The sequence below is a fragment of the Triticum urartu genome, unplaced genomic scaffold (genome assembly GCF_003073215.2).
Source record: "Triticum urartu cultivar G1812 unplaced genomic scaffold, Tu2.1 TuUngrouped_contig_4608, whole genome shotgun sequence".
NCBI classification, from domain to species: domain Eukaryota; kingdom Viridiplantae; phylum Streptophyta; class Magnoliopsida; order Poales; family Poaceae; genus Triticum; species Triticum urartu.
The window spans coordinates 1-12,852 of NW_024115210.1; the positions used below are offsets into that span (position 1 = coordinate 1).

At 44.2% G+C, this 12,852-nt stretch overlaps 1 protein-coding gene and 3 pseudogenes across 1 annotated transcript; all 4 read right to left on the reverse strand.

Annotated features, from left to right (window-relative positions):
- Nucleotides 1–2,006: 2,006 nt before the first annotated feature.
- LOC125528065 lies at nt 2,007–2,123 on the reverse strand (annotated as a pseudogene).
- A 414-nt stretch (nt 2,124–2,537) lies between these two features.
- On the reverse strand, nt 2,538–10,281 carry LOC125528062 (far upstream element-binding protein 1-like; the record flags this gene model as incomplete). The annotated part of the gene is given in 7 exon segments (XM_048692582.1): nt 2,538–5,889; nt 7,718–7,834; nt 8,151–8,222; nt 8,399–8,494; nt 8,584–8,769; nt 8,871–8,989; nt 9,918–10,281. Coding segments are annotated over 7 exon segments (2,091 nt in total), but the record flags the coding sequence as incomplete, so codon positions are not given.
- LOC125528063 lies at nt 2,973–3,089 on the reverse strand (annotated as a pseudogene).
- Nucleotides 3,963–4,079, reverse strand: LOC125528064 (annotated as a pseudogene).
- Nucleotides 10,282–12,852: the final 2,571 nt, after the last annotated feature.

The following is a 12,852-nucleotide window of genomic DNA, read 5'->3' on the forward strand; positions in this document are numbered from 1 at the left end:
CACACCAGACATTGATGAAGCACGCAATCACCTAAAGATGGAATTTGAGATGAAGGATTTGGGTAAAACCAAATTTTGCTTAGGTATTCAACTTGAGCATCTTCCCTCAGGAATCATGGTACACCAATCTGCCTATATCCAGAAAATATTGGAGAAATTCAATATGGACAAATCCTATCCATCTAAAACTCCCATGGTGGTTCGATCTCTAGACGTAGAGAAAGATCCGTTCAGACCAAGGGATGATGGAGAAGAGGTGTTGGGACCTGAAGTTCCATACCTTAGTGCTGTTGGAGCGCTTATGTATCTTGCAAATTGCACAAGACCTGATATTGCATTTGCAGTGAATCTACTTGCTAGACATAGCACAGCTCCCACCAAACGTCATTGGTTTGGAGTGAAGAATATCTTTCGATATCTCCAAGGCACAAAGGATCTTGGCCTATTTTTTCAGTTCCAGAAAAATCAGCACTCTGATGTGATTGGATATGCAGATGCCGGCTATTTGTCTGATCCCCATAATGCCAGATCGCAGACCGGCTTCGTGTTCCTACATGGTGGCACTGTTATATCATGGAAGTATTCGAAACAGACTCTGGTGGCAACATCTACCAATCATTCTGAAATAATTTCATTATTTGAAGCAACATGCGAATGTGTGTGGCTTCGCAGAATGATAAACCACATACAATAGTCATGTGGAATGGGTTCGATAAAATCACCTACCATTATCTATGAAGATAATGCGGCCTGTGTTGCGCAGATGCAAACAGGATACATCAAGAGTAATATCACCAAGCATATTTCTCCGAAATGGTTTTTCCCCCATAATCTTCAGAAAAGCGGGGAAATAAGCATTCTGCAAGTCAAATCATGCGACAACCTTGCTGATTTATTTACCAAGTCTCTACCAAATTCTACATTCCAGAAATGTGTTCATGGAATTGGTATACGAAGACTTAGGAACTTGCAGGTGTCAGGGGGAGTCTCTTCTTGAGATATCCTCATTTTAATGATATCACATTATGCTATCTTTCTTTGTGAGTATATGTTTTCAGGATCTCATCAAAGATTTTATGAAGAACCTTTGAAGGAGAATCTTTTAAGATGATAGAGCTTCCCGGACAATCGCGAAGATGATCTACATGGTCAAGCGTAGATTAGGGGGGATGTTAAAAATAATTCTGTAATTAGGGGGAAAATCTCCCCTTGCCCAACTGTCGTTGTGGTTTGTCCCGCAACCGACGCCTCCCTTCGATCTCCTGGAACTGACGCCTCCTCAAGGGATCGTCGTGTCTCTTCGGGACATATAAAAGGGGGCTTGCAACCATCGATCAAGGAATTCGATCATTCTAATTCAAAACAGTTGGGGCTGATTGTATCGTTCTATGGTAATTTTTGGCAAGTGCCACAACTCATTTTTTTCATATGATTTCAAGCTGAAAGATCTCCATATAGTTCTATGTCCGTTCCTAACTACTGGTTTTCTTTCAAAAATGGAAACCAACATTCTGAACAAAAAAAAATAAACAAAGAAGAGTAAACAGATTCTATGGGAGTCATTCACAAGGGAAACAGCACAATCGCATCTAACTCAAGTAAAAAAACAAATAATTCAAGAATCAAAAAACAAAACCTCAGTGAAAACAAAGAGGAAACAGCATAATGATGCGCATTGAAACCACAAGAAACACGAATCAACCTGTGGTTGAGTTGGTTAGGTGGACAGTGGTATCCCCAATCCTGGTGCTCGCATTATTCCTGGATTTATTTCAGGATTTCCGGCGATGCGCTTTCAGTGGGAGGAGACGTTCCCGTCGACAACGAGGCGCCTACGGTGACTTCGTAAATCTCAAGATGATATGCCGGCTCAGTCTTTCGGAGGTGCTCATAGGGGTAGGGTGTGCGTGTGTGCGTTCATAGGGGTGAGTGTATGCGTGTGTATATGAGCGCTTGTGTCTGTACTGATGCTCAAAAAAAAAGAAACCAAAAGAAACATTGTACATTGGTGCTCAGAATCTATGGATGTATTTTCGCAAAAAAAAAGATTATATGGATGTATAGATGTCGGTAACAAGGATTTCCCGTCAGTACGTGGAATGTTTTATAATCACCGCACCAAAAAAAGGCTCGATTCACTCATCAACAAAAAAGGAATTTGGGAGCAAGCGTAACCCAAGATCGATCTGGACGGATTAGTGCTCTAAGCACCACCTGAATACATCTCAGGAGCGTTGTAAACTACTCCCTCCGTAAAGATACATCCCTTTTATTCATTTCTAGAACAAGAATTTCCAGACGGAGGGAGTATAAGTCTTTTTAGCAAAATGAATGAGTCTGCATTCTAAAACATGTCTACATACATCCGTATGTTATAGTAGGATGCAAGAACAGCAGCAGAGCCAATGAAACAGTGATCCCCACATAACAATGTGAAAACATCAAATGAAAGACAACAAAGTATGAGGCTCAAGTGCCTGCTAGTAATTGATGTCAAATACATATTTCATCCACATAACTATAATAACACGTTAAGCTGCAAAACTGAACAGTTGCATTTCAGTATCCAAAGTATAGGTCACATTATGCACCAGCGATCACAAGCACAGCAGTACATGCCATACGCAAGCAGCAAAACCAGGATATAATATAGCAATATATAAAGTTCACAAGCAAGCAATGAAGATAACATGGATAGACTGAGGATTATACTTCAAGCAGCAGAGCCAAGGAAACCAGATTGCAGATGCAGCTGAGGCAGGAGCAGGCAGCTCAACTCGGAGAAGTTTGGTGGGCACCACTGTTGGCAGGAGCAGGAGCGGCAGCGGCTGTGGTAGGGGCAGGTGCGGCGGCAGATTGATCATAGCGGTAAGGTGTGCGTATGTGCGTTCATAAGGGTGCGTGTGTGCGCGTGTATATGAGCGTTTGTGTCTGTACTGATGCTAAAAAAAACCAAAAAATACATTGTATATTGATGCTCAGAATCTATGGATGTATTTTCACAAAAAGAAAGATTATATGGATGTATAGATGTCGGTAACAGGGATTTCCCGTCAGTACGAGGAATGTTTTATAATCACCGCACCAAAAAAAGACTCGATTCACTCATGAACAAAAATGGAATTTGGGGGCAAGCGTAACCCAAGATCGATCTGGACGGATTAGTGCTCTAAGCACCACCTGAATACATCTCAGGAGCGATGTAAACTACTCCCTCCGTTCCTATATACTCCCTCCGTAAAGATACATCCCTTTTATTCATTTCTGGGACAAGAATTCCCAGACGGAGGGAGTATAAGTCTTTTTAGCAAAATGAATGAGTCTGCATTCTAAAACATGTCTACATACATCCGTATGTTATGGTAGGATGCAAGAACAGCAGCAGAGCCAATGAAACAGTGATCCCCACATAACAATGTGAAAACATCAAATGAAAGACAACAAAGTATGAGGCTCAAGTGCCTGCTAGAAATTGATGTCAAATACATATTTCATCCACATAACTATAATAACACGTTAAGCTGCAAAACTGAACAGTTGCATTTCAGTATCCAAAGTATAGGTCACATTATGCACCAGCGATCACAAGCACAGCAGTACATGCCATACGCAAGCAGCAAAACCAGGATATAATATAGCAATATATAAAGTTCACAAGCAAGCAATAAAAAGTAAGATAACATGGATAGACTGAGGATTATACTTCAAGCAGCAGAGCAAGGAAACCAGATTGCAGATGCAGCTGAGGCAGGAGCAGGCAGCTCAACTCGGAGAAGTTTGGTGGGCACCACTGTTGGCAGGAGCAGGAGCGGCAGCGGCTGTGGTAGGGGCAGGTGCGGCGGCAGATTGATCATAGCGGTAAGGTGTGCGTATGTGCGTTCATAAGGGTGCGTGTGTGCGCGTGTATATGAGCGTTTGTGTCTGTACTGATGCTAAAAAAAACCAAAAAATACATTGTATATTGATGCTCAGAATCTATGGATGTATTTTCACAAAAAGAAAGATTATATGGATGTATAGATGTCGGTAACAGGGATTTCCCGTCAGTACGAGGAATGTTTTATAATCACCGCACCAAAAAAAGACTCGATTCACTCATGAACAAAAATGGAATTTGGGGGCAAGCGTAACCCAAGATCGATCTGGACGGATTAGTGCTCTAAGCACCACCTGAATACATCTCAGGAGCGATGTAAACTACTCCCTCCGTTCCTATATACTCCCTCCGTAAAGATACATCCCTTTTATTCATTTCTGGGACAAGAATTCCCAGACGGAGGGAGTATAAGTCTTTTTAGCAAAATGAATGAGTCTGCATTCTAAAACATGTCTACATACATCCGTATGTTATGGTAGGATGCAAGAACAGCAGCAGAGCCAATGAAACAGTGATCCCCACATAACAATGTGAAAACATCAAATGAAAGACAACAAAGTATGAGGCTCAAGTGCCTGCTAGAAATTGATGTCAAATACATATTTCATCCACATAACTATAATAACACGTTAAGCTGCAAAACTGAACAGTTGCATTTCAGTATCCAAAGTATAGGTCACATTATGCACCAGCGATCACAAGCACAGCAGTACATGCCATACGCAAGCAGCAAAACCAGGATATAATATAGCAATATATAAAGTTCACAAGCAAGCAATAAAAAGTAAGATAACATGGATAGACTGAGGATTATACTTCAAGCAGCAGAGCAAGGAAACCAGATTGCAGATGCAGCTGAGGCAGGAGCAGGCAGCTCAACTCGGAGAAGTTTGGGGGGCACCACTGTTGGCAGGAGCAGGAGCGGCAGTTGCTGTGGTAGGGGCAGGTGCGGCGGCAGATTGATCCTGGGAAGCAGCAGGTGCTGTAGCTTCAGTAGAATACGCTGTAGGCTGCCCATAGCTACCAGTAGCATAAGGATCACCGTATGACTGCTGCTGGCCATAGCCTGGCTGGCTAGCAGTGGGTGCACCAGGGTAAGGCGGCGGTGCACCATAGCCTTGCTGACTGTATCCATACTGCCCATAACCAGCCTGAGCAGGCGGTGGCTGTCCATAAGTAGGAGCAGATGAAGGCGGCTTCTGAGCCTGCGGAGGCTGCCCATAAGCACCCTGACCGTATGCGCCCTGTGGTGGTGGCTGCGTACCATAACCAGGCTGTGTATGTGGAGCAACGTATCCAGATGGAGGGGCAGAACCTTGCACTGGGTAGCTTGATGCAGCAGCACTAGTAGGTGGTTGGCTAGGATAACCCGGTTGGCCTCCAGAGGATGGAGTGGAAGCTTGCTGCCCTGGAGATGCTTGACCAGCACCACCTGGACCACCATAGCTAGGTGCAGTACCATCCTGAGTTGAGTTAGCAGCTGATCCATAGCCAGATGCCCCATAGCTCTGCTGATCATATCCAGGCTGCTGCGAGTAAGACTGCTGCTGCCCCTGGGTCTGGTAACCAGAGTAGTCATAAGCTTGCTGCCCACCACTCTGCTGAGAGTAGGTAGAATCACCATACCCTTGTGAAGCATAACTAGCAGGAGGCTGGCTGTAATTGTAGTTGCTAGCATCAGCAGGTGCAGCAGTTCCAGTGGCAGATTGTTGCTGTTGGGGTTGCTGCTGTTGGTTATAGTAGTCATAACCAGCGGCAGAGGGGGCCTGCTGTGATTGCTGGTTTGAAGACTGATCCCACCCTGTCTGATAACCTCCAGATGCTGGAGGGTAGCTGCCATAAGGTTGCTGGCCATACTGTGGTGGCGCACCAGGATAAGGTCCAGGCTGCATGTAACCATAACCAGGCTGTTGTGTTGTTGGTGCACCAGGCGCACCCCAGTTTGCCTGAGGACGAGGAGGGCGGTAGCCCTGCTGAGAATAGCCACCTGACATTGGATTTCTGGCACGATTCTGCAAAAATATAGTTTGCACATCTGTATATGTATAGAACAAAAACATGCAATGTACCATGCAGAACGAGTGCAAACCAGACAAAACATATCCAAAAACAAAGCAACATAATATACAGAAATTCCAGAACCACCAAGAAAAATAGAGGGGTCAACTCACCGAGCAAGATTCTCAAGCAACATTGCTGATGCCCATCTAGCGTCTCCCATGTGCAAAACTATGGGAGATAATGAAGATTGGGCAGCTAGACAAACATATATATACATATTGAATAGCAATAAAAGATTGCCTTGCAGTTTATAGATGTTGTAAAATCAGATTATGTGGAACATCTACTTGTATTGCTTAATGACACAACATACACAGCAGCAGTTCTTTTGACAAGTCTCCTCCAACAAAAAATTATATTATAGGTGAACAAATGAATGTCAAAGAAAGGATTCAAGCAAAGTTTTTAAGGAAGCTTGGTCATGTTAACCTGAAAAGTCAACACAGAGAAAATATATACAAGCAAACAGAACACGATAGATTCATGCGAGGTATCCTGCATAATCTTTCCAAACTACACAGAACACATATGAACTTTCTTGCCTAGTCAATAAACTGTAAGGTTCTTAATTGTTACATGTTGCTCCCAGATGGTGGTGTTAGCAACAGGAAAAAAGGACTAAACATTAAGCATCAAAAGTATTTAGGGAATAATGCAAGAATGATATCTAGACCCTGAGTGAGCAAAAATATCAATAGCCAAAATAACAGCTACAACAGTGCACGGCCCATCATGTAAGTGTGCACAATGATCACCTGTATAGAGTATTGCACAAGCTATCCCCAAAAGATGTAAAGAAATACCAAATGAAACTTTGACAGGACAAGCACCAGGTACATGAATATTAACTATTTACTTCCATTTTGATAGAGGGACCAGACATGTTTCTGGATGTCTGTATTCTATTGTTCAAAAAGTCGATTGAATTTGTATTTGAATTCTAATGGTATACTCCAATGGTACACATGAACCCTTTATACCGAAACAGAGGGAGTAGTTCATAATTTTATCTTTCATCCATGAGCATCAAGTATATTAACATTAGGTAGTAACAAACCTGGCTCCAGGATTGATTGCAGCCCTCAGAACTAGTTACCAACACTAATTTGGCCTTATGTCAGTTAATGATCAGACAGTATATCCTGGGATATATGGATAGCACCACAAGCACCGGTATGATATGTAGTAAAGATGCTGTGATAGGATATCAACTTCCTAATGGACGTATGGATTTGCCAGTATTTAACTGTGAGTGTTTAAATATTTCTTATATTTTCAGCAGACTCCACAGAGCAGAGAAGCTAATAACAAAGAGACTGGGCAAATTACAAATACAATTTCAGATTCGGTGTGCGTCTCTGAACATCTCAGAAGCAAGCACACAATTGTACTCCCTCCGTTCCAAAATAGATGACTCAACTTTGTACTAACTTTAGTACAAAGTTGGGTCATCTATTTTGGAACAGAGGGAGTATAAAGCATACAATCGTGTCAAAGCTAAATTGCTGCTGCTCCACGACCATCTTTTTTTACTAGACAACCCATTGAGAAAAAGTTTTGACATGTACATTTCATAAGAATATAGGGCATATCATAACTAAAGAGAAGAATTCAAAGCAAACAATGGAAAAGATAGGTCAAGTAGGGAAATATAAATCAGGACAAAAACACAGTATGAAGTACAAAAAAATGTAATCAAACCCACATGATTTAAACACTGGTAAATAACAAATAGCTGCACCAATTAGGAAGTGGCATGAAAAGAGAAAGAAAGCTGACCTCACTGGTGACCTCACTCACAAGCTGCTTTGCTATTTCAATTTGCTCTGCAGTACCATCAATATACAGTGTTCTTTCAGTTGAAGTATCACCAGGAGGCAAATGCAAAGGAATGACCTGCAAAAGGATTTGTGAGGACAAATGAAATATTACTATTATTATTACTAATGGAAATGATTACAAAATATACAATACTGATTAACAAGGAGATGCAGGTGTGAAAGGAGAATAATAGAACAGAAAGTTACTAAGACAAAAGGAGCATGAGTTCTACTTATAATTGAGCAAACTCAGAACTTGGATTCTAATTTACTTGCTAAATCATAAGAAAACTGGAAAAAAAAAGGGCAACAACAGAACACATCATGCAGTGCTAAGTAACTTTCAGCTAGCAAATTTATGTTCAGACTTCGCAATAAGAATTTTCACAAACCTGTATACGAGCTTGAGATTTGGCCTGCATGGATTTTATAGTCTCACCACCCTTACCAATAACCAGACCCACCTGAAATAAGAAAAAATCATCAAGACATGGAAAGGAATAGGCAAGGTTTTTTACCACCAAAGAAACTGGTTCGTGAAGCTGTGAAGCTTACAAGGCACCCTCATTGCTATATTGGGGCGTGGTATGATTTTCAATGTCTGACAAGCAATCCCAGTTCTAGAAAGCAGCCAGTTTACCTTATTGTTAGCAATTTGCATTTGGAATTGCTCAGCACCAGGTTGAGGTGCGTTGTACTTCCGATTAGAGATAGTGCCAGATGATCCAGCATCAGCCTGCAGAAGGTCACATGACACGTATGGTTGAATAAATGAATGCCCAACTAAATATGAAGTCCTGGCCATAAAAAAAGGTAGCACAGTACCTCTGCAAGAACATCAATTATCAACTGCTCAGCTCTGTTTATCTGGTCAGGAGTGCCCGAAAGATCGACCGATCTTGTCTGTGAGCCGGGTTGAACATCCATGTCCCTTGTTACTTGGATCTTTGCCCCTGACTGAGCTTGGAGATGCTTTATAGTTTCTCCAGCTTTTCCAATGATAACACCAACCTAAAAGTCAAAGAACATAAGCAAAAGAACTGCACATCATGCAACCTTCTATCAACTTCATGAATCCAAAAACCAAAAGAGTAAACTACCAAGTAGCATACCCTTCCATTTGGGATATCAATCTTTTTTGTTGTACTGCCACTCTGGTATCCACCACCATATGAAGAATACTGATGTGAGTTTCCTTGAGAAGATAAGGGTGGGATGGAAGAAGCATGGCCTGGAAACAAAAGAGCAACCCATTATACTACTGATAGCTGCGGATCTGTTAAGTGAGAAGAATAACCTTCACATGAACAACATAAAACAGGACAATAAACAGATGTCAGTACATAAGTAACAAACTAATAACGTTCAGAGCTGCCTGAAAATATTACAGGAAATCACATCATCTATGTGCCACATGAGATAATCATATATTTGGCTCTGTGCCGATAGACAATCATGAAAGCAGTATATTGATGTTTTTGCATTTAACATGCAAAAAAGAGAAAAAATGAACCACAGAAACTATTGTCATTTAGCGGCCATGACTCTTACGAACATAATGTCATTTGTTGCATCTAGCAGACAGGTGCTAGTTCCACAAGACCTTGATTAAAATATTACATGATATAGCAGAATCAAGCAATGGAAACTACTGATCTACACAAGATATATTTGTTAGAATTATTAACAAACACTACTAGCTATCCTTATAAACCCATAATAAATATCAGTTTTGCTAAAGCACATCTAGATGTGCCATAAGTATTGCACATCTAAGTCCTGTATCATTGATCTTACACGAAGATTCGTGTGGGTATTTTCTTTCCTCTTTTTCTTTTTCTTTTTATGCTTGATTAAGTTACTTAGATATGCCCTAGAGACACACAATTTGGAGATCTAAACTTCCTCATGAGGATAACGAAATCGCTACGAGTTCTGTTGTTGCCTAGATCGTAGCACGGCTAAGCTTTAGCCTAGGCGGGCTATTTACTTCAACTGCTTCCTGAACATGTCGCTAAATCGAACGGACCGCATAGCTGTACTCAGCAGCTAAGGAACAAACTAAATAAACAGCATAACAGCAGCCGCGACCACAAGCACACAAAAAACAGATCTCCCGATCCAATAAGTGTTTCACTAGATATAGCCAATATACTCACCACCACCGGCTGAGGACGAGAATCCGAGGCCGCCACCGCCGATACGGCCACCGCTCCCCAGGGAACCCCCTCCTCCCCCACCGGTGCCCACGTCGTCATCGCCATTGTCGACGCGGGGACGCTTCGCCTCAGCGGCGCTGAAGAGCCGAGCTGCGATCTCCTGCGCGCGCTGCTTCGCGAGCTGGATCTCGTCGGGAGGCGGCGGCACAGTGTTGTACGAAGATGGCACCGGGGCACCGGCAACCGGCGGCGAGGCGGGCGGCGGGCCGGAGGAGAATCCCGTCCGGCGCGGCGGCGGGGAGTCGTCGTACTTGCGCTTGGAGGAGTAGTGGTCGTCGGCCATGGCGGCGGGGGAACTAGGGTTAGGGTGGTGGCGGCGAGAAGCACGTTTTTGTGAGGAGCGGAGGGATAAGACGGCGCAAAACGGAGAACCCTAGAGCGCAGCGGGGATGCGTATTTATAGGCTACCTCGAGGATTTTACTAGTTCTCTGTCTGCTCAGTTTTTTCTCTAGTTCTTCCGGCGTTATGATGATATTTTTTAACGGTATCGATAACTCCCGAACGTGCCATATTTTCTCTTCTCAAGCTGAACGCTGTCTACGCATCGACCTTCATGGAGTGAATCTTGCGTACACAGGTGCCATGTAGGTCAGCTGCCGCCGTTGGGGATAACCCGAACCCATCTCCACTTTGTCTCCACTCTCTTCTCAACACACAGATGGAGGGAAAAGAAAACAGAGGAGGTGCGGCCGGCGCGATGGCTTGCCGACGGCGGCCGGGATGGGGACGTGCGGAGGCGGTGAGCGAAAAGCGGGCGGGAGAGGCTTGATGCAGTCAGGAAGCTCGGGCGTGGAGGCGCTAGGTTCTCTTCTCCGTCAGCGTCCAAATCAGCGACGGGATGACTCGCACCACCAAGCAGTAATGCCCGCCTGACGACCTCCAGTGGCCTTGAGCACGGGACGCGGTGGTAGCCTCGAGCGAGGGGAGAAGCACCGGACACGGCAGCGGCCTCGAGCATGGGTCACGGCGGTGGCCTCGAACGCGGGGAGAAGCGCGGGACACGGTGGCGGCCTCGAGCGCGGGACATGGCGAGCCTTGAGCGCGGGTCATGGCGGTGCCCTCGAGCGCAGGCACGTCGACAGCTTAAGCCCGTTGATTTCTCCGCCGATTTTTTGTCCCCGTCGTGGTTCCCGTTGATGGGCGTCCCATATGCCCCTTCTTTGTTGCATTTCTTCTCGAGGGCGTCGGCAAGGTGCTTTCAAGAGGTGGGTCGCGAAGGGGAGGGGGTCGCGCTGTCGCGACGGACATCGTCATGGAGAGGTGGTGTACGACGCGACCACGCTACCATCGAATTGTGCCGGAGTCTCGTCCGGCCACCCCGTGGAGGAGCTGCTGGTGTTGCTTCGTCCATTCCCCCGCCTTCGACCACCGATGCCAGTCCCGCGGGGGGGGCCTCGGCTCGTGTTGTGATAATGGGAGGTGGGCATGCTGCGGTCCACAAGAGCATAACTATGTACCTAGCAATTTGAATCACTGATACTTAGTGTTTTTGCCATGGCAGATTCAGTTTTCTATGTGAAAGTGCAACTATCTCTGGGTGGTTTTGGTAATTATTAACAACATATAGCTCATTGAACTAACACCATTTCAAGATAACCATTTCAAAAAGTTTAATGATTTGCATGACATAGATTAGGAATGTGGACCCCTCAAAATGCTAAGGACACACATTGGCTCAAGCTCAAGACTCTACATTTTCATTTTAGTTATCCAAGATCACATTGAGTCCATAGGAAAAGGCAATACTATTAAAAGGGGATGCGGTGTTGCTTAATGACTTACTTGCTCAAAATGCTTAGTAATATGCTCCAAAAACCCTCAACCACTTTCTCATATCCACATATGTCCTAAACCAAAAGTCAAACTCGGCCCCACCGAAATGTTCTATTCGGTGCCACCGAGTTCACTTGACATAGCCACTGACAGAAACCCTAGTCATTTCGGTCTCGCCGATAGGGATCTCAGTCTCACCGAGATGGAATTGCAAACTCTCTGTTTCCCTTCGTAACGTTTCGGTCCAACCGAGATGAGCGATCGGTCCCACCGAGTTCGCAATGCGAACTCTCTGTTTCCCTTTCGTAACGTTTCAGTCTCACCGAAATGAGTGATTCGGTCCCATCGAGTTTGCCTGACCAACTGTAAGTGCATCTAGTGCCACCCCTAGTTGGTTTTGGAGTATTGACGACAAACCTAGTTGAGGGACTAATGTGTTTGTGAGAATTGCAGGATAACACAGGTAGAAGTCCCTCATTGATTCGGTTTTCCTACCAGAGATGACCCCTAAAAATGTATGAAGACATTGAAGTCAAAGGTGGTATATGAAGATATTCACATTGAAGACTATGACAAGATAAGACACCACATGAAGCCTATGGAGCTCGAAGACTTAGATCTTTCGTAGTTCTCTTTCTTCTGTGTTGAGTCATAGAAACTACCGTACTGTTAAGTGGGGTCCAAGAGAACCGGTCAGAATGACTGAAGTGATGCTTAAACAAAACCTATGTCTTCGAGTGAAGACTTTGAGAGCGAATCTTGTCCAGAGTCGGGCAAGTCAGCTTTGCTTGCAGCCGAAGTAAATTGCCGTGTGAGCTTGAAATCTGACCGTTGGAACACGTGTCAGTTCCTTAGTGACCCAGGGTCATTTCGGACAAATCAGGTCGGGTTGCCTAGTGGCTATAAATAGCCCACCCCCTACAACCATAAACGGTTGGCTGCTCAGAGTTAAAGTACGGCTGTTGTCATTTGAGAGCAACCCACCTCGAAGCCATTGAGAGAGAATTCCTTGCGAGGATAAAGCCCTAACCACCCAGAGCCAAAGAGAATTAGGCATCACTTAAGTCTTCTTGTCTGTGTGATCTGAAGACTTATTACACT